The 25,751-nt window shown below is 38.2% G+C and overlaps 1 protein-coding gene and 1 long non-coding RNA gene across 2 annotated transcripts; both read right to left on the bottom strand.

Annotated features, from left to right (window-relative positions):
- Nucleotides 1–1,617: 1,617 nt before the first annotated feature.
- Nucleotides 1,618–25,751, bottom strand: LOC103509198. The gene is made up of 11 exons (XM_026823582.1): nucleotides 25,690–25,751; nucleotides 25,391–25,500; nucleotides 10,775–10,941; nucleotides 8,154–8,293; nucleotides 7,888–7,962; nucleotides 6,913–7,061; nucleotides 6,468–6,602; nucleotides 5,408–5,676; nucleotides 4,402–4,554; nucleotides 3,234–3,435; nucleotides 1,618–1,855 (listed from the first exon to the last, which is right to left on the bottom strand). The coding sequence occupies exons 3-11, from the start codon at nucleotides 10,845–10,847 to the stop codon at nucleotides 1,618–1,620; spliced, it is 1,434 nt and encodes a 477-aa protein (XP_026679383.1). The 5' UTR covers nucleotides 10,848–10,941; nucleotides 25,391–25,500; nucleotides 25,690–25,751.
- Nucleotides 22,971–23,994, bottom strand: LOC113467417. Its single transcript, XR_003391501.1, has 2 exons — nucleotides 23,647–23,994; nucleotides 22,971–23,300 (listed from the first exon to the last, which is right to left on the bottom strand). It is a non-coding gene; the product is annotated as an uncharacterized LOC113467417 (long non-coding RNA).

Here is a 25,751-nt window from a genome sequence, read left to right on the forward strand (position 1 = left end):
GGGTGTCCCGCGTCCCGAATCGACATTTCGGATATTTGGCAAGCCTACATATCAAGCGTGCCGGGAGGCGCGCGAACGTCAAGATTTCGAAGCGCCTACCGGTCTATATTAACACGATATTTACATTATTTACCTAGGTATTATACAAAGTGAAAATAAAGTATAATTTTCACAAGCTTCACTTTTTTACAATATCTTTTGGATTTCATGCAGATTCCAAGGGTGCCCTGATTATTTATTCATTGAATTATTCAACAGGGTTGTCTTGATTCGGGTCTTGATGATATTAGGAAGTACCTGAAAACAATTTGGAAATGATATCTAGGTAACTATTATAAGGCAAATTAAGTGAGGGCATATGTAGGAACCTACTTTTTTGAAGTTGGACTTGGACAGTACCTCAGCACCGCTTTCGCATTACATCAAGCACATTATTTTACATCCATGCCTATCCAAGAACGGAAAAGTTTGGTTAGTTAGAAGGCAAATAAATTAAGCGAGGGCATATGTAGGAACCTACTTTTTTTGAAGTTGGACAGTACCTCAGCACCGCTTTCGCATTACATCAAGCACATTATTTTACATCCATGCCTATCCAAGAACGGAAAAGTTTGGTTAGAAAATTTCCGCCCTGGTCGGGATTCAAACCCAGCACCTCTAGGCCACAGAGGTGGGTTGGCATATACCTACTAGTTTCACTTGGTGGCGCAGGTTCCACCCCAGACGACATATGGAATTTAACCACAATAGTACTCGTAGTAGTAGCCTGCTGCTGGGGGTAAAGACAACAGTCTTGGATAACAGGTGCTGCTGGCCATTTTAGGGTGCACTCACCTTTCTGAAGTTTTTTTTTTATTTTTTTTTTTTTTTTTTTTTTTTTAATTTTCATGGTCAAAACGCTCGCCCTAGTAAACAGGACTACGTAGGTATAACAGGTGCTGCTGGCCATTTTAGGGTGCACTCACCTTTCCGAAGAAAATTTTAACTGAGAGAAAAATGAATTTCTTTCTGTATTGTTTTGTACAAAGCTATGGTACCTGAGATCAATCAATGTGATCATGGTATCTGAAGGGTAAAAATTGAGAAATCACATTGATTGAATTTCTTTCATCATACCGTTCCACCCCAGACGACATATGGAATTTAACCACAATAATACTCGTAGTAGCCTGCTGCTGGGGGTAAAGAGAACAGTCTTGGATAACAGGTGCTGCTGGCTATTTTGGGATGCACTCACCTTTCCGAAGAAAATTTTAATTGAGGGAGAAAAATGAATGTCTTTCTGTATTGTTTTGTACAAAAAGATATGGTACCTGAGATCAATCAATGTGATCATGGTATCTGAAGGGTAAAAATTGAGAAATCACATTGATTGAATTTCTTTCATCATACCAAACAGTCGGCTAAGATGTACGGCTCCATAGATGGCGCTAGCCATAGGGGGCGACGCCTGTAGCACATGGTCTGGTATAAACACCCACTGAGCTGAATGAATTTCTTTCTGTATTGTTTTGTACAAAGCTATGGTACCTGAGATCAATCAATGTGATCATGGTATCTTAAGTCTAACTAGTACAGCTCGCTATACTGTAGTAATAGAAAGTAAAAATTGAGAAATCACATTGATTGAATTTCTTTCATCATACCAAACAATCGGCTAAGATGTACGGCTCCATAGATGGCGCTAGCCATAGGGGGCGACGCCTGTAGCACATGGTCTGGTATAAACACCCACTGAGCTAACTTGTCCAGGAGTGAGCTACGGGTCTGATCCCAGTCGGCGAGGTAAAGAGGGGCCGTACCTCCCCCACTGGATACGGAGCTGGTTGTCCTTCCGCTCATTGTAGAGTCGACACTGAAACAGAGATACCATCAGGACTCAAGTGGCTGTACAGAGAGGGATTTTTTCCTTTCTTTGTGATAGAGGTGATACTCCTAAGACTGAAAAGTCTCTTTACTAAACATTGTCTCATGTATTTGGTAGTAGTGCAATAGTCCTAAACTAAAATGGACGCGGCATATAAGGGATCAGGAAGAGACCGCCTTAACATAATAATAAACATCAGGACTCAAGTGGCTGTACAGAGGGGGATTTTTTCCTTTCTTTGTGATAGAGGTGATACTCTAAAGCAGGGGTTCTCAACCTTTTAGTAAACACGTACCACTTGAAATTTTCAGAGATTTTGACGTACCACCTTATATTTATATATAATAATAATAATAATAATATAATGAAAAATTACATTTGGTCATGTTTAGGAAAATGAAAATGCATGCTACAACTGTATGTAATGTATGTATGTACATTGTACATAGAATTTACTTAGATACAAAATGAAATTGTACATTAAAAACAATCTTAAATTAGTACATTGAACAGTCATTTAATTTCAAACAGATCCTAATGAGCTCCTTGTTGTTGTTTGTCCTTAATATAATATATGACTGCGTACCACCTAAAATGTATCCGCGTACCACCAGTGGTACGCGTACCACCGGTTGAGAACCTCTGCTCTAAAGACTGAAAAGTCCCTTTATTAACTCAGTCTAAACATTGTCTTATGTATTTGGTAGTAGTGCAATAGTCCTAAACTAAAATGGACGCGGCATATAAGGGATCAGGAAGAGACCGCCTTAACATAATAATAATTATGTATTTGGTACAGAATACGTGTACATTTTATAATAAAAACCTTATTTGAATTTAAAAAAGGGGGGAAATACAAAATAAGGAATCCAGCCGTAGGAGAAAGCCAGCTGTTCCGAGAACGAACCTTATCCATTCAGGATAAAATCCGTTCCGGGCGCCAATCAAACCAGCGACCTAGAATAATAGCACTGAAAGGCACTGTTAGGTGTACTATGGGGACATCTGGGATTTGTGTCGCTACGAATATGCCCTACCGTCAACTCCCATGGCGTAGTGGTCACTGCGCTCGCCTTGCACGCGGGAAACCCGTGTTCGATTCCCGTCGGGGTCAAAAAATTTGTATCATGCAAATGATTGATTCCGTGACTGGCCGTTGCGGGGCCCACTCAGCCTCTTGAGGAAAATGAGTAGCTATCTAGCTATGTAATATAAATGCGCATAGTGACCGGTGCCAGCATGGTAGGTAAACATTAGGAGCTGGATTATTGCGATATGAGTTTGGAAAAATCCTACAATACTGTAGTGAGCACCAAAGTTGTGAAACGATAACACAAAGAAACGTCATTTTTTTAATATGCCCTACCTGGACACAGAATCCAATCTCTGGTGGCTGCCCTCACTGGAATGGTTGCTCAGGATGTTGCTCTCGCTGCTGTTGTGGTTGCTCAAGACATTGCCTTCACTATTGGATAGAGAGCTGAGGACGTTGTTACTGTTGAGGACTTTCTCTGCCAGATGATCCCTCCTGTTGCTCGGAGAGTAGGAACGGATGTCAGGTTTTCGGTCTTTAAAAAAAAGGGGGGGATATAAATTATTTCAGGGTTTATATGCTTTCTCGGGATGAAATTCCATGACTTTTCCAAAAAATTTCCATGAGTTTTCCAGAAAATTAGGGGGCGGAGATGCTTAAAAATCAGTAAGATTACCCCTTCATTTAAATAAAATATGCAATACAGAACGTCAAGGAATATGAGGGGGAATGCGCTGCAGGCCGTTTTTCGAAAAAAAAAAAAAAAAAACTTGATAGGTATTTAATTTGAACATTTTTAATTTTTGACCGGGTGGCAAATTCCATTACTTTTCCAGGTTTTCTTTAAATTTTCATGATTTTCCATGACTTTTTGGCCGATTTTCAGATTCCATGACTTTTCGAGTTTTTCCAGATCGCGTATAAATCCTGTTATTTCTTCAGTGGCCTTGGAGCCGTGGTCAAAAAGCCATCTGGCTCAAAGAACAACCATTGCCGTACATAGAGGCAATGCAATTCATTTGTACCTACACAAATACAAGGAATTAAAAAAAAAAAAGCAAATTGTGGTCTGGGACAATCTCTACCATTCAACGCTAATGGGCTGTACCTGTCCCATTATTACTTTCTACTACCAATATGTAAGTAAATGGATTAGGGAACCTATTATGAGAAAGTATTGCAATCGGTCGTTTTTTTTTTTTTTTTTTTTTTTTTAAGACGTTTGTATGCAGATTAATTAGTGTGTTCTCATCTCCAACGAAAAAAATTATAACTTCGCACAAAGAAAAATTTTTGCAGTGAGAACAGGTACTTGTGAAAAAAAATGTCCCGAAAACGAAGAGAGAAGGAAGACAGGATAGTAAAAAGCCAGCCGCTCCGAGAACGAACCTTATCTGCTTCGGATGAAATTCGCCCTGGGCGGGCATCGAACTTCCGACCTAGGGCTTACGAGGCAGACGCGCTACCATCCAATCTAACTAGGCTGGCTTTTTCTCCTTACCTTGTCCTCTATCGGTGTCCATCATAAGGTAGGATTTTTTATCTTGAGGTTCATAGTCATCTTCATCGGCTGATTCTATTTCCTGCTTGATCATAGCTACGTTTGTGTAGGTCTCCAATCTCTCCAGGTCTTGATTCATACAGTTATTCGTACCTGGTAATGAAAATAAAGATGTTATACCCAAGCGACGACCCTATATCCTAACCAGTCTCGTTATTCTAGGAATTAGGCTGTGGTTATGTACTGCGATAAGATAGGCTTGGCTTGTAGGGCGAGTTTATTGTTTGTACAGTTTCGCATTGAAGTGGTAACTTACGCAAGCTTGTGGAGTAGGTTACCACTTCAATACCAAACTGTAACAAGGAACTAGTAGAAGCCTAGCCCATCTATAAAGCAAAGAGAAGAAAACACTCTCAATTACCTTCTTTGTTTGTACTACCGATCTCCTTCTTCACATGACTAGGATGAGGTAGGTCTCTCAGCATCATGCTAGCGAAGCATTGTCTTCTACCTGGAGCTTGTCCTGAGGAGAACACTGTGAAATTTAAGGGGGAAAAGCAAAGGAGGAAATCGTGATATAGGTCATACCAAACTGTAACAAGGAACTAGTAGAAGCCTAGCCAGCAAAGAGAAGAAAATACTCTCAATTACCTTCTTTGTTTGTACTACCGATCTCTTAGCACACAAATTCATACCCTTTAAAATACCTACTGCCTTGTGTGAATTCCAGTCCTTCTAGAATAGGATTGTGATAAGTTGATAACTTATTGCATACCTCCTTTCTTACATTTAGTTTTTTTGTTTGTACAATTTCGCATTGACTTGGTAACTTATGCAAGCTTGTGGAGTAGGTTACCACTTCCATAGCAAACTGTAACAAGGAACTAGTAGAAGCCTAGCCAGCAAAGAGAAGAAAATACTCTCAATTACCTTCTTTGTTTGTACTACCGATCTCCTTCTTCACATGACTAGGATGAGGTAGGTCTCTCAGCATCATGCTAGCGAACTTCTTTGTTTGTACTACCGATCTCCTTCTTCACATGACTAGGATGAGGTAGGTCTCTCAGCATCATGCTAGCGAACGAATCCTTCTTATAAGACCCCGCGCTAGGCATTTCCTTATGGGCTTCATTCCTATACGTGTTCGCAGGTTCATGATGCATCCTATATGTACTTGAAGGCATTTCTTTGTGCAGACTCATCGATTCTTTCTTGGAGGTGGCGGCTTCTTTCTTGATACTAGCGTTGATGTCATCACGCATAGCATTTCGAAACCTGAAAATCAGGGAAGGAAATACTACGATTAGCAAGATAAGACAAGATATATTTATTAGTTGAATGTCGAATCTGAATTGTCTTTTTAGATTTTAATTTTAATTCTTGAAGATTCCTAATTAAATAATTATTCCTCGATAATTATTTTAGTTTTATTTTATATTTATTATATTAAGACACAAATAATACAACACTGTTTACAATTGTCAAATGTTGTAAACTAGGTAGAAAGAATTTTGAAAAGTACTTGTAAGAAAAGTAATTGCGTGAAAAGTACTTGTAAGCACTGGATACGAGTCGTGCAGCACTGGCAGGACTCAATATGACGGCATTTGTTTGGTGACCCTGGACACGTAAAGTAAGTAAGTAGCACGAGGTCGCGGGTTCAATTCCTGGAGCGAACTTAGCAGGTAAGGTTCGTTCTCAGAACGGCTGGCTTTTTCCTTCCCTGTCCTCTTTTTCTCTTAGATTTCGGGACGATATGGCCTCAGTTGTTACATTTTCCTCAATCAAAGTTAAAAATAAAAATGGAAAAATAGAATAGAATATACCTTGTTTATCCTGCTCGCATGAGACTAAAAAGTTCCTCTACCCCAGCAGTCTAAACAAGGTCTCGTGTATTTTATGGGTTTAACAACATGATACAATACATCATAATGTTTACAAACGACCTTGTTTAATTAAAAAAAAAAAAAAAAAAAAAAAAAAAAAAAAAATACTTACTAGATTCCTAGATACAATACATAATGTTTACAAACGACCTTGTTTAATTAAAAACAAAAGATACGTACGCCGGGGTATTTCGCTGGAAGTTATTCCTGTAGAAATCAAACTGCTTGTGTTCATTATTATAGAGAAGAGTGGCTTTCACAGAGAAGTCGAAATATATTCTCACTCCGTCCACAATATGAATGAGAGAGTTCAGACTGGAAACAAACAGAGAAAAGCATTTTTTTTAAAGGAGGTTTGACAGAGGGAACTGTTTCTAAGGTCTTATCGTCCCGAAATCGAAGAGAGAAGGAAGACAGGATTGGAGAAAGCCAGCCGTTCCGAGAACGAACATTATCCCATCAGGATAAAATCCGCCCCGTGCGGGAATCGAACCCGCGGCCTAGCGCTTACAAGGCAGACGCGTTACCAACCAAGCTAACTAGGCTAAAAACGCCAGTAAATGCTCAAGGCCTAGAATCACAATCAGAGTAAACGTGGTTAATACCTTTTCATTTTTTTAAATACCTTTTCATGAGATCTTTGAGAGTGGGTGGTGCGTTTTCATTGGTGGATGGGGTCCTGTTGGGGAAGGCATTGATTTCCAGCGCAGCATAATGCCGGTAGAACCCGTCTAGAATTTCTACAATACTAGGAGAAGCTGGTAGTGATACAACCTGGGAAAATAGATGGGATTTTAGTTCTTGAACAATTTTGCATGCGGTTAGTATCTGGTTCAGGCTTGGTGAGGTTAATCAGAGCCGTATAAGGAGGGCGAGGGGGACCGCCCCCCCTCCCCCTCGAGCTTGATTATTCTCTTTTAATGTAAAAAAAAAAAAAAAAAAATGTAAATGCAGTTTCTTTGTGTTATTATATCACAACTTCGGTGCTCACTGCAGCATTGTAGGATTTTTCCGAATATCTCAATAATCCAAACATCCAATGTTTACCTACCATGCTGGCACCGGTCGCTATGCGCATTTATATGTCGTAGCTACTCATTTTCCTCACGAGGCTGAGTGGGCCCCGCAACAGCCAGTCACGGAATCAATCATTTGCATGATACAAATCATTACCCCTCGTTTGTAATTGAAATTGAGAAACACTTTTGTGATTGGGAAACCTGGAAAAGCGGGAAAAAATTGCTGCTGCCTTGGATTCCCAGTTGAATAGGGTTCGACTGTACCTCCATAGGAAAAAAAAAAGGATCTCTATGATGCCCAATCGGAAACGGAAGTTGCTTTATTCACCATATCAATCAAAACTCAAATTCTTTGTGGTAAAGCAGAGCTTTTTCAATTTCCATATTTCAATAATCTTTTTACACTGTTAATGCCGCCACTGGTCGCTACTCGATCGAAGTAGCTACTCGATTGTCTTCACGAGGCTGAGTGCACAAAGCCGAAAAAAACCTCGGCCCCGCCGGGAATCCAACCCGGGCCTCCTGCGTGCAAGCCTCGTGTGATACCCACTCGGCCACGGAGGTTGCCCCGCTTTACTCACCATATTATTCTGTTTGACTTGAATATGATCGTTGACCAGGACATTGTGCAGGAAATGATTGAGCGGCAAGGCTGGGTTTACACTCCGACAGGTTGATGGGAACTCGATGTTAATATTCTCGCTGTCTGAACACGAAGACATTGTGTCTGTCCTGTCACTCGTGCTGCTGGTCTCGTCACCTCCCACTCCATTGTCTCGAGTCTCGTTCATTCGACCTTCATCATTCAAACATAAAGAATTAGGAAATGATTGAGCGGCAAGGCTGGGTTTACACTCCGACAGGTTGACGGGAACTCGATGTTAATATTCTCGCTGTCTGAACACGAAGACATTGTGTCTGTTCTGTCACTCGTGCTGCTGGTCTCGTCACCTCCCACTCCATTGTCTCGAGTCTCGTTCATTCGACCTTCATCATTCAAACATAAAGAATTTGAATGGTGGATTTCACCAATAACTTAACAAGAGATTGGGTGCAATGGGTGCAATACTGGACTCCGCACACAGGAATTTCGTCAGAAAAGACCCCCATTTCAATGTAATGTAACACGAGATTTCACTAACGGGAGAATATTTCCAATCCAAAAAGGAGTTATAACCCAGTTAGCACGCAAGCTTACATCCAGGGGCTTGATTTTGACAGGATTTCTAAGTCTAACGTCTTAAACTTAAATCCAGTCCGAACGTGAGAATATTTCCAATCCAAAAAGGAGTTTTAAGTGATCCCTTTTTGGAAGCTCCTGATGGATCATTTCAAACTCCTTTTGGGATTATTATCCTCCCATAAGTGAAAATTCTCCCATTAGTTAAATCTCTGATTAAGTCAATGGTGAAATTCACCATTAAAATTAAAAAGTTGATGTGAGAATATTTCCAATCCAAAAAGGAGTTTTAAGTGATCCCTTTTTGGAAGCTCCTGTTTGGATCATTTCAAACTCCTTTTCGGATCATTATCCTCCCATAAGTGAAAATTCTCCCATTAGTTAAATCTCTGATTAAGTCAATGGTGAAATTCACCATTAAAATTAAAAAGTTGAGTAACTACTAACTATAACCAAGAGAAGAAATAAAGAATTTTTATGACATCCCCTGGAGGTGGCTGCTTTCCTGTGATCCCTTTTTGGAAGCTCCTGTTTGGATCATTTCAAACTCCTTTTGGGATCATTATCCTCCCATAAGTGAAAAAATGCCGAGAATCCCTTTTTGGAAGCTCCTGTTTGGATCATTTCAAACTCCTTTTGGGATCATTATCCTCCCATAAGTGAAAATTCTTCCATTAGTTAAATCTCTGATTAAGTCAATGGTGAAATTCACCATTAAAATTTGTAATGTTCAACAGACCCTTCAGCCCCCCATTTCAGTTAAAATTTAATACAACTTACAACAGGCCCTAACCTATTGTGAAAAGACTTTAAGCTCTTGGTTTTATTCTAATATTAGGGGGAAGGACTGTAATGTTCAACAGACCCTTCAGCCCCCCATTTCAGTTAAAATTTTATACAACTTACAACAGGCCCTAACCTATTGTGAAAAAAGATTTTGGAAAATAAAATAAAAACAATGATTACAAACAATGATTCTTTCTTCTGACTTCAACATGGTGTGACCTTTTTATTTTTTATGTCTCAGTTTCTAATATTTAATTATTTAAACTCCTAGAAATACCTAGGCTATTACAAAATTAAAAAGTTGAGTAACTACTAACTATAACCAAGAGAAGAAATAAAGAATTTTTATGACATCCCCTGGAGGTGGCTGCTTTCCTTGGATTGGAGGAGGAAGATTGAAATGTCAACACAAACGTTAACAACAACATAACCAAGAGAACCCTGCCACTCAGAAAAAAGTGCACTTGTCAAAACAAATTAAAAACCAACCTAAGGTGGTGTAGTGGTTATCACAGTGGACTCTGGATCTGGAGGTTGGTGGTTCGAGTCCAAGTCATAAAATTCCTTGTGTCTTCTCTTGACCACTACAGTCACTACACTACTGGATTATGATGGTCAGAACTCTGCCATGTGTACTTTCATCTGTCAATTGATTCAAATCATTCCCTTCTTTAAGTATATAGTCAACATTTTGGCAAATATTGACTAAAAATATTTTAGCAATATGTTGGCATGAAGGGGACTTTTTAGTCTTAGCCGACAGTATAAATAAGGTATATTAAATAAATAAATATTATACTTAATTATCCCATTATTACCTTTACCTCTTGACCACTACACTACTGGACTCTGTCAAGTCTGTCATGGTCAGAACTCTGCCATGTGTACTTTCATCTGTCAATGGATTCAAATCATTCCCTTCTTTATATAGTCAACATTTTGGCAAATATTGACTAAAAATATTTTAGCAATATGTTGGCATAAAGGGGACTTTTTAGTCTTAGCCGACAGTATAAATAAGGTATATTAAATAAATAAATATTATACTTAATTATCCCATTATTACCTTTATCTTACCTTCTTTTCCTTTGTGTGTAGAAAATAACAATTATTGTACTATGTAAGTACTAAGTACCTACCTTTTGTCTGTCTGAGGGACTATAAACAGAGAGTAGACTAGTCCAAATTTCCTTATGCTATATCAATAGCAAAGGTTGATGGCGAAGGGCATCCACTCGTAATATTTGTAGCCAAAACCAAAACCAAATGTCAACCCAAAGCAATCACCCTAGTTAGGGCTGATTGAGATGCTGACGAAAAACGCCTTCTGTACATGGGAAATGCGAAGAAATAGAAGAATCATTCTTTTCTTTTATACCTAATAGTAAAAAATAACCATTACTGCAGTATGTACCTACCTTCATCATCCTGACTATCCTCCTCTCCATTCTCATATGTCATGTTATCGTCAGAAAATAACCATTACTGCAGTATGTACCTACCTTCATCATCCTGACTATCCTCCTCTCCATTCTCATATGTCATGTTATCGTCAGTGTACGGGTTGGGGGACATGGAAGAAGATGGTTTACGATGACGATAGTGATGGTGATGGTGGTGATGATGTTTCTTACTCCGGCGTTGTTCTCGCCGGTACAAGTTGCCACCCCTGAACATAAAAAAAAACGTATTTAGTGGTTAAAAGAAAAGAGATCCTGGGAAGGAAGAAGAATATGAGGGAGAAAGTAAACATCATGGATATTGAATCTGAGAAAATGATATCAACAACCAAACTTTTTGTAATGTACAAACTAAATAGGTACCTAGGTACTTAGATTGAGTTCGGGAAGGCGTTGAGTTCGGTTTGAGATTGCAAAGAGTAAACATGTGTGTGCAGTATGTGATTTTACGTAAAGAAATTAAAAAATAAAATATAAACAATAATTCTTTTTTTCTTTAAGACATTAGTTTTGCTTTGTGTTCAGTGTATCAGTCAGCCCAGGATCTGCGTCAGCAGATTCTCTGTGCATGGTGTGATAACCGAGTGACGGTAAACAGCGTTACCTAACCTGCGCGGACCATGTTCAGGAGCCCTACCAGAAAGGATGGAAAAGCTGGGGACCCAAGCGCAGCCCAGGGTAAGATTGATTCGGCGGAAGATATGGATCCAGTCGAGACATTCAATACCTGTCTACAGGTTATATGTAATGAGGTAAAGGCAATGAAGACATGTAGCAGAACTACATGGCGGGAGTACATAGATCGGGTAGAGAAAGAGGTTCGTACATTAGAGGAGCTGAAAGGTAGAATCAAAGTTTTGGATATAAACAAGGCGCGGGGAGAGACCAAGGGAAGCAACTCAGGCCTATGCGGTAGGTGCAAGGAGCATGTTATCCCTACAGCCACAGCTAGCCAAGTCAGGGATAAAATTCTAGCGGGCCGCCAAAGTCAAGACCAGGGTGCCCTGGAAACCCTCAAAAAGACAAAATGGCCTGAAGAGGCTTTCGAGAGTACGAAGATCATCCGTGGCGACCCTGTGGAGCAAAAGGAAGAAAATATCATATTTTGGCTGGGAGCTGACCCACAGAAAAACAAACATCTTATCAGGATTGCGAAATCAAAATTTCAGCAACTAGACGAGGTTGTTGAAAACGGCAAGGTTGTCGATGGATTCCAGATCCTGGAAGTCATGAGTCGAGCGCGTGGGGTGACACGCAAGGAAATGGGATGTCTGATCAACAGTGAAGAGCTTAGTACCCAGGAGGCGCTAAAGAGAATAGAGAAGTATATCAAGGACGAGGACGTTAAGGAGATCGCAGTAGTCTCCATTTTCCAATACGAAGAACTCAGGAAAGACCTTGAAATTGCTTTCTCCGGAGATGATCTCAAAGTAAAAATCTACCTACCTAAGGGAACAAAACCAGAGGTAAAAATGCAGTTGATACAAAACGACAGGGAGATCATACAAAAATGCTAGAAAAGAGCTCAACACAAACATCTTCGAAGCCAAAGATAAATGCTGGAAGGACCTTTGCAAGGATCTGGACAGAGATGTTTGGGGTCTGGCATACAAAATTGTAACAAATAAGGTGGGGAAAACACTCCCTAACATTCCCCCTGAGACCAGAAAAGAATGTTTAGACAAGCTATTCCCAAACGACCCAGTCATAACATGGAGTACTAGAACCATAAACGAGGACGAATATGAAAACTTTACCATCGAGGAGCTAGGAGAAGCTATCCTAAGTATGGCCCAAAATAAGGCCCCAGGGCCAGATTATATACCAGTAAAAATCATTAAGGAAATCATACTTGAACGACCGGACATAGTTCTAAAGATAATGAACCAAGCGCTGGATACTGGGGTTTTCCCAAGGATATGGAAACAGGCCAGAGTCGTTCTCATTACGAAACCGCCAAAAAGCGCAAATGACCCACCTGCCTACCGTCCAATATGTTTGCTAAATACATACGGGAAGCTATTGGAAAAGCTCATCAACAACAGGATTAACCAAGAAATAGAAGATAAAAGACTACTAAGCGAAATGCAATTTGGCTTTAGGAAGGGAAAATCTACGATAGATGCTATAAAGGTAGTAACCAACATAGCAAAAAATGAATTGGCCAAAACTGCCAGAAGAAGAAAACTCTGCCTAATAATTACGCTTGACATTAAAAATGCTTTCAACTCTGCTAATTGGCTGGAGATAAGTAAGGAACTAGAGAATAACAAAATTTCAAACTATCTCATAAGATTAATCGAATCTTACTTACAAGACAGGGAAATTACAGAGGAACAATTTCAAAAATTTATGACCGCTGGTGTCCCACAGGGGTCCATTCTGGGACCTACTCTCTGGAATTTATTATACAATGGAGTCTTGAGATTAAATGTCCCGGAGGACGTTACTCTAATAGCATACGCCGACGACTTGACCGTCGTAATCCTAGCTAACTCAGGACCAGAAATGGAGGAGAAAGCAAATGAGACATTACAGAAAATAAAGAGATGGATGAGTTTCAAAAAGCTAGCAATAGCTCCTGAAAAATCGGAAGCGCTCCTAATCACTGGACGCAAAAAATGCGCGCCAATCAAAGTCCTTATTGGCTCAGAGGAAATACCCCAAAAAGAAGAGATTAAATACCTGGGGGTTATCCTGGACAAAAGACTTAGTTTCCTACCTCATATAAAACATGCTACCGCCAAAGCTGAAAAGACAATTTCGGCCCTGATGCGAATTACTCCGAGGCTCGGTGGAGCGGGGGAAAATAAAAGAAAAGTCTGGCCTATGGTAAAGGAGAATAATAGGCTGACATTATTCTCCTTTACCATAGGCCAGACTCCGAAAATCCACCTCCACCCCCCCCCCTCTCTTGACAAAATCCTGGATCACTAGATGGGGGTAAAACAGTCACTAAAATCATTAGCAGTTATACAGACGAACCTGTATAATTGGGACCCGTCTAAATGGGAAACCTCATTACCCCTCGTTTGTAATTGAAATTGAGAAACACTTTTGTGATTGGGAAACCTGGAAAAGCGGGAAAAAATTGCTGCTGCCTTGGATTCCCAGTTGAATAGGGTTCGACTGTACCTCCATAGGAAAAAAAAAAGGATCTCTATGATGCCCAATCGGAAACGGAAGTTGCTTTATTCACCATATCAATCAAAACTCAAATTCTTTGTGGTAAAAAAAAGCTTTTTCAATGTCCACATTTCAATAATCTTTTTACACTGGTAATGCCGCCACTGGTCGCTACTCGATTGTCCTCACGAGGCTGAGTGCACCCCGAACTCTAAGCACAAAGGTGAAAACTCGGCCCCGCCGGGAATCCAACCCGGGCCTCCTGCGTGCAAGCCTCGTGTGATACCCACTCGGCCACGGAGGTTGCCATAAAAGAAAACTGCTGCAGCAAACCGCCGATAGTGTTCTCCTGTACGGAGCTCCGATCTGGGCTGAAAAAATGAATCTTGTTACATACAGGAACTACCTATTGAAAGTACAAAGAAAAGGCAACCTCCGTGTGGCCTGTTCTTATCGTACTGTTTCAACACAAGCAATAGCAGTTATCTCCAGAACAATACCTATCAACTTGCTAGCAGAAGAGAGAAGTAAGACCTGGGGTAAGAGCAAGGAAGAAAAAAAAGAAGAAAGACGAATAACTATTCAGAAGTGGCAAAGAGAGTGGAACGCCAGCACGAACGGAAAGTGGACGAGAGAACTCATCCCTCACTTGGACCCATGGCTGAATAGGGAGCACGGCGAGGTGGATTTTCATATCACTCAGGCTCTTTCAGGTCACGGCTGTTTTAAAACATTTATCCACAAAATAGGTAAAGCAAACGACCCCAACTGCTTTTTCTGCGATGGAATCACAGACAGCCCCGAACACACACTCTTCATGTGTGACAGATTTGCTAGAGAAAGAGGAGATGTCAACTCAAAACTGGGAATAACAATCACCAAGGAGAACCTGGTCCCAACCATGCTGATAAACAAACAAAACTGGTCCATGATTGGAGAATTTATACGTAACATATTAACTAAGAAAGAAGAGTACGAAAGAAGTTCTCAAAGAACGCTTTGACTCATTCTTTATGATATTATGTAGGTTTTGACTAGGTTCCCCTTGCTCAAAGTTAATAACTAAATGCTAGGCTTAGTAGATTATATAAATAATTAAATGCTAGGCTTACTATATAAAAATAACGAACACGTCATGTAGCAATTAATACGGTAGTCAGAAAATGTTATTTTCCTTTATTTAGACAGTGAAATTCGCAACAAATGTTCACATTACAGTACATATTGAAAAACAATCACAGAAATCACTAGGCGGTATATTGAACGTCAATTCGGGTGGTTCCAAATTTAGAGACATTTCGGTTTCCAAGCACAGAAGATCCTCGGCCGCATCCTCTTTAGCCACTCCCCTGAACTCTAAATACTTGTAGTATAAACTCTGTAACTTTTCATTGAAACACTGCTGGGTGTGCTGGTCGCGATCGATTTGAAATCAATCTGCAATCGACCGGTTGGGCAGCCCAGAGGAAGGGGTAGAGAGCAGAAGAAAAAGAGTAGAGGGAGAAAGAAGTATTGGAAGGGTGGAAAAAGAGGAAAAGAAAGAAGATCCGAAGGAGGAGGAGAGAGAGAGAGAGGGAGCGAGCTAAGATGGTAGTCTGGACTGAATACATAATACTCGAGTCTAAATTTTATTTTTGTATGAAATGTTAGGGAGAAAAATTCACCAGGAGAAAAACACAGAAAAGATATCAAGTGAAAATGTAAAACAAACATCTAACTAAACTTCTTTTAATTTTTTGGTTAATGGTAGCAGGCTGTTGGAAAAACTCTGCAGGAAGAAATGATTTAGACCTTCTATGGAGAACATGTCATTGCTACAGCAGTTGGTAACTTCCATCTCCTCATATAAGTATTTATTCAAACATACTGCTTCTAAATAGGGACAGCATTGTATGTTTTGTAATGAAGAGAAAACTGTTTCTTTCTCCACAGAAGTTGGAATGTATTCTGGAAACATGTGAAAGTTCATCACTGGATGAAGGAGATGCAGATGTGGAGTTGGTGTCCACTGAAACAGAAGTAGTGGATTCTCCACTGCCTCCTCCATTCCCTTCCACTAGCTCTTCCCTCACAGCCACTTCAGAAAGCAACAACAGTGATTCTAGCATTTATTCTAATAAACCTCCCACTCAGGTACCTACCTATTTATTCTAATCTAATAAACCTCCCACTTAGATACCTATTTATTTTAACTATTCAAATAGAGTTCCCACTCAGGTGGCTATGGTGCTTAATTAAGTTTTAGATGTTAACATTCCTGGATTATTCTAATTGGTAACACTGCTAGCATGCTCTCAGGGCTTCCTACAGCAAACCTCTTAAGGTTACATAAAATACTTACTACCCATGATCTGCAATCTGTGCCCTTAGTGTGACATAGGAGTCCCCTCTCGGTGAAATGACCTGCTTCCTCGCATGAAAGTAGCCAAGATACATTCTCACCGCAGAAAATACTCTGAAATCTCGGAAACACCCGAGTTGATACTTCTCACTGTAGTCTGGCAGGTACTTATTTATTCTAATCTAATAAACCCACTCAGGCACTTATTTATTCTAATCTAATAAACCTCCCACTTAGATACCTATTTATTTTAACTATTCTAATAGAGCTCCCACTCAGGTAGCTTTGGTGCTTAATTAAGTTTTAGATGTTAACACTCCTGGATTATTCTAATTGGTAACACTGCTAGCATGCTCTCAGGGCTTCCTACTACTTACTAGATCTAGAGGAAGTGCACTTGTGAGTTAAAGTTAAAGCAAAGTATTTATATAAAAAAAGAGGGAGAGGGAGAAAGTGATATTTATACTTATCCGTACCTAATTAGGATTATTATTATTAGTATTTTTTTTCTTTAGTTCAAAAGGAAAGGTGGCTGGCCAAAGGGACGTAAACGAAAACCAGAAGTGGAACATCGACCTCCCAAAGCACCCTCCACTGGCTATGTACTCTATCTGAACGAGAAGAGAAAACTCTATAAGGACCTACCATTCCCGGAGGTGAGAAATTATGAATACTATAAAAACTACCTCAAGGGTGCTTGCACTCATTTCTTCTTAAGCCTTGTTCTCACCAGGAACATTTGTTTCCCAACAGTTGCGCAATTGTTGAAAGACAAATGTTGAGCAACTTTCATTGCATTCTAAAAGCCAAGAAACAAGTCTGGAGAATAGAAAAGCTGTTGGATTGTTGCAAAACACATTTCTGGAATTGTTGAGAGACAATGTTTCTGATGAAAATGTTGCCAGTGGGTATTGTGTGCTGGGGGGTGGGGGTCCTGGTGCTTCTTGGGGTGCTGTCTGGGGGGGAGGGGTTGAGATACCCAGTCTTCTTAAACCTCGCTCGAAGTGAATTGCGAAATCGGGAGCTAGTCCTTCTGACGGTTGAGAGAGATGCTCTCCACTGGTCCCACTGCTCGGCTTTGCTCGCCATGCCACAACTAACAAGTTGCAGCCGGGACTTGAATATTTAAACCCATAAGTTGGAGTGATGATGATAGTTATTAAAGAGATAATTGATAATAAAACAAACACCTAAGAGATAGGCGACCGCCCATGCATTATACATGATAAAGTGTTGGTGACCCTGTATTAAACAAAAATACAGTGACTCTGTTTTCTCTTTTTCATATATAATCCTTGGACTGGCTGTACTTAGAAGCACGTAGAATATTTAGACAAGTAATGATTATCCTAGAATTGTAAACATTAGTATCTTAGAATTGTAAACATTAGTTAAGCTAGTATTATCCCTCGAATTGTAAACAGTTCTCTAAATCCCCAGAAATTGTTTAAACAAATAGGGTAGGTAGAAGTCTTATATATTGTACCTACTTGTACCCTATGTCTGTATATTATTCTTAATAGGGACAGCATTGTATGTTTTGTAATGAAGAGAAAACTGTTTCTTTCTCCACAGAAGTTGGAATGTATTCTGGAAACATGTGAAATATCTATCTAAACTTCTTTTAATTTTTTGGTTTAGACCTTCTATGGAGAACATGTCATTGCTACAGCAGTTGGTAACTTTCATCTCCTCATATAAGTATTTATTCAAACATACTGCTTCTAAATAGGGACAGCATTGTATGTTTTGTAATGAAGAGAAAACTGTTTCTAGACCAGTGTTATTATAGGGTTAGGTTAAACTCAAAAAGGAGCATTCTTTTTCATTGTCATGGTTTCTGAGTAATTACCCTGATTTTGATAAAATTTCTCAAAACTGTTCATTTTATTAAGGGCACAAGGTGGTCAATGGTGATCCCTTACCCTTTTAAACTTTGCGTCTGAGCAATTTCTACCATTAACGTTAACACTTATCAAGCAGTTGAAGGTCTGGTACTTGTGCAGAAGTCACGTCCGTGGATCATTGCTACCAAAGGAGCTGGCACAAACAAGCAGTGACCAGTGTTATTATATGGTTAGGTTAAAGGCAAGAAGTAGTTTTCACAATTAGAGCAGTGATTAGTGTTATTAGAGGGTTAGGTTAAATACAAAAAGGAGCTTTTCTCTTCCATGGACGTGATTTCTGCATAGTTACCGAAGGTCCCTACCATTAATAATGATTTGTGAACCAGTTTTGTCAATGTTTACTGTCAAAAAATACCTTTTCAACCAATCATACTCTGCAGAACACAACTTAATTACAAAGGCTTCAAGCAGTTGTTTGGTTTTTATAACACTGGCACTATACATATCAAGCACCAAATTTAATTAACTTTCTAACATGTTCCATCACTTGTTATATTCTGCATGTAATGCCTGTTTAATGTAAACAAATGTATAGGTACAATATTTTAATCAATAAGTACTTACTTTTGAGTTGTACAGAACTTTCTCTTGACCACTACACTACTGGACTCTGTCATGGTCAGAACTCTGCCATGTGTACTTTCATCTGTTAATTGATTCAAATCATTCCCTTCTTTATATAGTCAACATTTTGGCAAATATTGACTAAAAATATTTTAGCAATATGTTGGCATAAAGGGGACTTTTTAGTCTTAGCCTACAGTATAAATAGGGTATATTAAATAAATAAATATTATACTTAATTATCCCATTATTACCTTTATCTTACCTTCTTTTCCTTTGTGTGTAGAAAATAACAATTATTGTACTATGTAAGTAGGTACCTACCTTTTGTCTGTCTGAGGGACTATAAACAGAGAGTAGACTAGTCCAAATTTCCTTATGCTATATCAATAGCAAAGGTTGATCCTACCTTTTGTCTGTCTGAGGGACTATAAACAGAGAGTAGACTAGTCCAAATTTCCTTATGCTATATCAATAGCAAAGGTTGATTGCGAAGGGCATCCACTCGTAATATTTGTAGTCAAAACCAAATGTCAACCCAAAGCAATCACCCTAATTAGGGCTGATTGAGATGCTGACGAAAAACGCCTTCTGTACATGGGAAATGCAAAGAAATAAAAGAATCATTCTTTTCTTTTATACCTAATTGTAAAAAATAACCATTACTGCAGTATGTACCTACCTTCATCATCCTGACTATCCTCCTCTCCATTCTCATATGTCATGTTATCGTAAACTTTAACACTTATCAAGCAGTTGAAGGTCTGGTACTTGTGCAGAAATCAGAAGGAATATTGCTACCAAAGGAGCTGGCACAAACAAGCAGTGACCAGTGTTATTATATATGGTTAGGTTAACACATTGTGTACGAAGCATAAAAACACGAATTAGCGCTAGGCACGGAGCCCTAATTTGGGTAATTTCTGGTGTGATCCATTAGGCAAGAAGTAGTTTTCACAATTAGAGCAGTGATTAGTGTTATTATAGGGTTAGGTTAAATACAAAAAGGAGCTTTTCTCTTCCATGGACGTGATTTCCATTTATGGATCAAATGGATCACACCGGACATAGAGCACAACTATATTTTTTTTTTGCTGACACCAGAAGAAACTAAAACTAAGCATGATATACTGCATCAAACCACGTAGAGTATAGGTCTCCAATATACTTCAAGCAGTCGTTTGGTTTTTGTAACACTGGCACTATACATATCAAGCACCAAATTTAATTAACTTTCTAACATGTCCCATCACTTGTTATACTCTGCATGTAATGCCTGTTTAATGTAAACAAATGTATAGGTACAATATTTTAATCAATAAGTACTTACTTTTGAGTTGTACAGAACTTGTACGAAGTAGTTTTCACAATTAGAGCAGTGATTAGTGTTATTATAGGGTTAGGGTTAATACAAAAAGGAGCTTTTCTCTTCCATGGACGTGATTTCTGCATAGTTACTGAAGGTCCCTACCATTAATAATGATTTGTGAACCAGTTTTGTCAATGTTTACTGTCAAAAAATACCTTTTCAACCAATCATACTCTGCAGAACACAACTTAACTACAAAGGCTTCAAGCAGTCGTTTGGTTTTTGTAACACTGGCACTATACATATCAAGCACCAAATTTAATTAACTTTCTAACATGTTCCATCACTTGTTATATTCTACAATCTGCATGTAATGCCTGTTTAATGTAAACAAATGTATAGGTACAATATTTTAATCAATAAGTACTTACTTTTGAGTTGTACAGAACTTTGGCCTTCAGCGGATCTGGTTCATAACATAAAACCTTTTCACCGATCGAAAATTTTGGTTTTAAATTTCTAGTGGATACCATTGTACAAACAAAAGGAGGCAGATCTTTCTGGTAATGTTATCAAGATCGGAAAGATGTTTCTTTTCTGCAAACCGAGTAGTAAAATAAGAAAATAAAACTGTCAAAAGCTCGTAAAAAATTTGGAAAAATCAAAACAAAAAACACTTGAAAAAAAAAAATGTAAACAAAAAGTTGGTTCAACGAGGTTGTTTGAATGTGGACTTTTTTATCCCACTTTTCTAAAGTGAAGCAATAATGGGTTAATGCCCGAGAAAGGGCGCCAGAAAAAAGTCGACTCGTCTAAAATTAGGGAGGTTTTGTTCAAGGTCGATCACAAGGAAGGTCACTGAGATTTATTGGCAAAGGCGGCAAGGTCGGAGGATCTATCTACCTATTCATACATAGGTATCTGTGAAACCCATCAGAGTACCTCATTTTAGATACCCCTGGAAGATTTTTCATGCATGGTAAGCATATGCTAACTTCACATCAAGTACACTTTTTCAATGTTCAATCGTTGCTCACTTCTCTTCAGTGGTTTTTCATATTTTTTTTTTTGAGAATTTTGAAATTTGATTATTTGAACTTGGATTTTTACAATTTACAGAATTTACATGTTTTTTTCAAAGATTTTCCGGAATAAAATGAATTTCTCAGGTTACATTTGGGTTGTAGTACATTAAAAATTGTTAGAACAGTGAACAGTACACTCTGTTACAACCTATTTCAGTTGAAGTGAAAATGTAGGAGACATTGCTCTGCTTGTGTTGAATTTTGAAATTTGATTATGAATATGAACTTGGATTTTTACATTTTACTGAATTTACATGTTTTTTTCAAAGATTTTCCGGAATAAAATGAATTTTTCAGGTTACATTTGGGTTGTAGTACATTAAAAAATTGTTAGAACAGTGAACAGTACACTCTGTTACAACCTATTTCAGTTGAAGTGAAAATGTAGGAGACATTGCTCTGCTTGTGTTTGGCTAGAAAGAGGTTAGCCTTGGGCTCAAATTCAGTGTAGGCAGTTCCTGACATTATGTGAACTCAATAATCATTGTAAGTAGACAGCAACCATGGAAGAAGATGTAGGAGGGCTAGAAAGAGGTTAGCCTTGCTCAAATTCAGTGTAGGCAGTTCCTGACATTATGTGAACTCAATAATCATTGTAAGTAGACAGCAACCATGGAAGAAGATGTAGGAGACACATTGCTGACCTCCAACTTACACGATATTGATGATAGTTCCACATTCTCACTTAGTTTGCTGACCAGTAATATTATCTCGGAGGATGCCACATCTCCCAAACCACCTCTGCAAGTCAATGAACTCCTGCAGAATGGGATACTGGTGGAAACCAAGAAAGGGTAAGTTTGTAACAGTTGTATGTTTTGTGATTTTAAATTGTTTACAAATGCAGCTCTGAGGCAATGACTCTCTCTTAAGGTCATGGTTATGTACTGGGTTGGGTTCAGACTTTTTGTTTCTACAGTTTAGCATGGGAGTGCTAACTTTTGCTAAGTTACCACTCCCATGTCAAACTGTAGAAACAGAGTCCTGTCTCAACCAGTCCAAACCCAACCCAACTCGGTGCTTAACCACAACCTAATGGTTGTTTCCTCTGCTTGTTGGCAAACTGATAGAATCTAATCTAAGCCAACTGCTAAACTAAACTACTAACCAAAGTTTTGCCCTCAATAAATAATGAGCTTTTTAGTTGACGAGAGGAAAAATCTTATTGGAATATACACGTTGAAAAACCTAAACAAACTACCGTCTGTCCCAACATCAGTATACTTTGTGACGTCAAACTTACGCTGTCTATTACCTCATGTCAACTTCATACTACTATTTTCTCCTTTTGAATCTTTTGATATGTAGATAATATATGATGTTTATCTTATGTACGTTGTTGATTTTTGGTTTCATCGCCCAAGTTGCCTAGCAACAGGTGATGGACCTTCTACATTAGAATGGTACCCCGAAAATATTGTCTGGGATTTTTATACTGACATGGTGGAAAATTTTGTTTTTGTTATACCTACTTACCTATTATTGTACTTGAAGTGATATGAAAAATTAATATATTTATTATTTACCTACATAACTAAAACTGACTTTGGTTCTTTTAATTTAATTGTTTGTGAAAAAATTGTCTCCGTAGTCAAAGTTTGTTTCTATTGTTTTATTGGTGGATTTAGCTACACCACCTGTCTTGGTGGCAGTGGTTAAAAGACTCGCTACGTAAATAGGAGGGCGTAGGTTCAATCTCAGCCGAGATGAGCAAGTCCATACTCAATATTATTTGAGAATTTGACAATATAATAGTAGTAGCCTATTGCTTGGGTAAAGATACTCTTTAGTCCCATCTGAGGAGGAAAAGCGTTTTAATGAAATTCTGTTCTTCTGTCAGGAATTGACTGTTACAAATGATTTTCCTAATCACTCTTGATATTTATGAACGAATCAAAACAAACGCGCACAAATATTAGAAATGTTCGTAGAAAAGTCTGACGTTTTCTTGAAGAATAATCATGTCTGCTGGAGGATTGATCCGGAGTGTTGGAACTCGCGCTTTTTGGTGAGCACATTATGGCCACTGGGAAAAGTTGACACACAACACGAGTAACTTTGAAACTTTCAAGTTAAAAGAAAGACTATTTATGATGGGTAAGTGATGTAAAATTTAAGTGTTCATTAAATTTTAAAAGACATCATTGTACCTCTGGATTACTATGGAACTAATCGCAATAGTTTTATTGTTTAAGTTCTCCAGATATATCTTATCACAGTAACTAACAGTAGGTACCTATAGCGAAACGACAGATAAAAGAGCAAGGTAGGTTATAATACGGGACCTATGTAAACTTTAATAATATTTTATATCAATATCTAACGAACGTAAACAACCACTTATTTCGCTTCATTCCACTCGGAAAATTTCAAAACATTGAAGTACCACAATTTATTCAAAGAAACTCGAGGGAAAAAAATTCAGAAAAAACCACCACCGTTTTTCAACGTGGAAACGAAAATGTATAAAAAGTATAAATTATAAAAACAAAAATTTTGCTTATATATCTTCCTACATAGTATTGATATTTTTAAGTACGGAGTACTCCTTATGAAACAAGAATTTCAATTATCTTATCTACCTATTCCAATTAATAGAACAGGTACTGACTGACCGACTGGTACTAATGATTTCAAGAATATTTTAGGAAAACATTAAAAAAAAGATATTTAGGTATTTATTTAAAATTTGTTAAACACAAAGCAAGAGCAACTCTGTTGAACGAAACAAGCACTGAGTTTTACTGAGGCAAGAGAATATTAAATTTGCTGTTGCTGGTGATTGTTTTGAAAACCGGAACACATTCAAGTGACTGGCAGTCTCATTATAAAATGAACTGTAAACAACTTCTCTCTTCTCTTGATAGCCTGGCGCTGGTTCTCAGTCAGCTGTTGATAATACAACTCAGGCACTTACCCAAAGTTGTTTTAAGGACAAGCTCGCATACAAATATGAATTCTCTTACAATAGCCGTGGGTATTTTCGTTTCACAGTTTTAATAATTGTGAAAAGCCCGCCTAGTTAGCTTGGTTGGTAGCGCGTCTGTCTTATATGCACTAGGCCGCGGGCTCGATTCCTGCCCGGGGCGGATTTCATCCTGAAGGAATAAGGTTCGTTCTCGGAACGGCTAGCTTCGTCCTAGAAAAAGATATTTATTTATTTAAAATTTGTTAAACACAAAGCAAGAGCAACTCTGTTGAACGAAACAAGCACTGAGTTTTACTGAGGCAAGAGAATATTTGCTGTTGCTGGTGATTGTTTTGAAAACCGGAACACATTCAAGTGACTGGCAGTCTCATTATAAAATGAACTGTAAACAACTTCTAAGATATCAAACAATATCTAGGTAATATTTACCTACCAAAGGGGTACTAAATAATAGAAGTAGGTAATATCCAGATACCTAGGTGGTAATAATAATAATTATGTACCTACCAAATGATATTAAATCCAAACCTATGAATTAATAATACGTACCTACATTGCATGAAATAATATTCCAATATAGGTACCTAGTACATACTTTAACAATATTAATATTGATACCGTGGCAAGAATACAGTAGTAGTAATGTTAGTTAAAACAATTGGTAGAAGTCTTATATATTGTACCTGGTAGAAGTCTTATATATTGTACCTACTTGTACCCTATGTCTGTATATTATTCTAATAAAAGCAGTTTAACTGCACATTCAAATTTAAGAGAGACAATGTTTCTGATGAAAATGTTGCCAGTGGCTACTAGACTAGTCTTTAGATTTCAATTAGTTATTTTAAAGTTCGTGATCAAGGTCTAGAGGTGACTAAACTTTATTGTTGTTGTTGTTGTTGTTGTTGTTGTGTTGTTGTTGTTGTAGCGGCTTTAGCTTTCGCCGAATGGCGATAGCAGAATAAAGAAAAGATGTCTTTTTGTATCTTTGTAATGTACAAATTTAAAAAAAAGGTACTTAGATCAAGATCCAATAATTCCACATTGATTACCAACATCCAATAATGGACATAAGAAGTAGGTACAATTTTTCATCAATCCGTATTTAGTGGTTAAAAGAAAAGAGATCCTGGGAAGGAAGAAGAATATGAGGGAGAAAGCAAACATCATGGATATTGAATCTGAGAAAATGATATCAACAACCAAACTTTTGGTAATGTAAAAACTAAATAGGTAGGTACTTAGATCAAGATCCAATAATTCCACATTGATTACCAACATCCAATAATGGACATAAGAAGTAGGTACAATTTTTCATCAATCTTTTTTTTTTTACTACACTGTCTTGGGACTACAAAAGAAACTTAACACTACTGTTTTGTAAGGCTTTAACTTACGGTGTGAGCTGAGCTTTTTCGGCCAACTCTTGCTGCAGTTTCCTGTTTTCTTCAGTGTCCTTTAAGATAAAATCTTCAGTAACATATCTGTCCCATGTAGAATTCCAACCCTGAAATTTTTTAAAAAGAATTCATTGGCTTATGCCCATTGTCCACATCATGAGATTTAAAATAATACAAGGGGTGTACCAGACCCAGGAATTATTCCAAAATTGAAAAAAAAAAGGTCTTTTTTAATGTTTGCAGGAATCTACTGTTTAGTTTTATAATTTACTTAAGTATAGTGAAGTACAACTCACCGAGAAATGAATTAAAAACTCCAACCCACGCTTTCCTTCTTTATCATCCAAGATTTTCAAAA

The sequence above is a fragment of the Diaphorina citri genome, unplaced genomic scaffold (assembly GCF_000475195.1).
Source record: "Diaphorina citri unplaced genomic scaffold, Diaci psyllid genome assembly version 1.1 scaffold473, whole genome shotgun sequence".
Lineage (NCBI taxonomy): Eukaryota > Metazoa > Arthropoda > Insecta > Hemiptera > Psyllidae > Diaphorina > Diaphorina citri.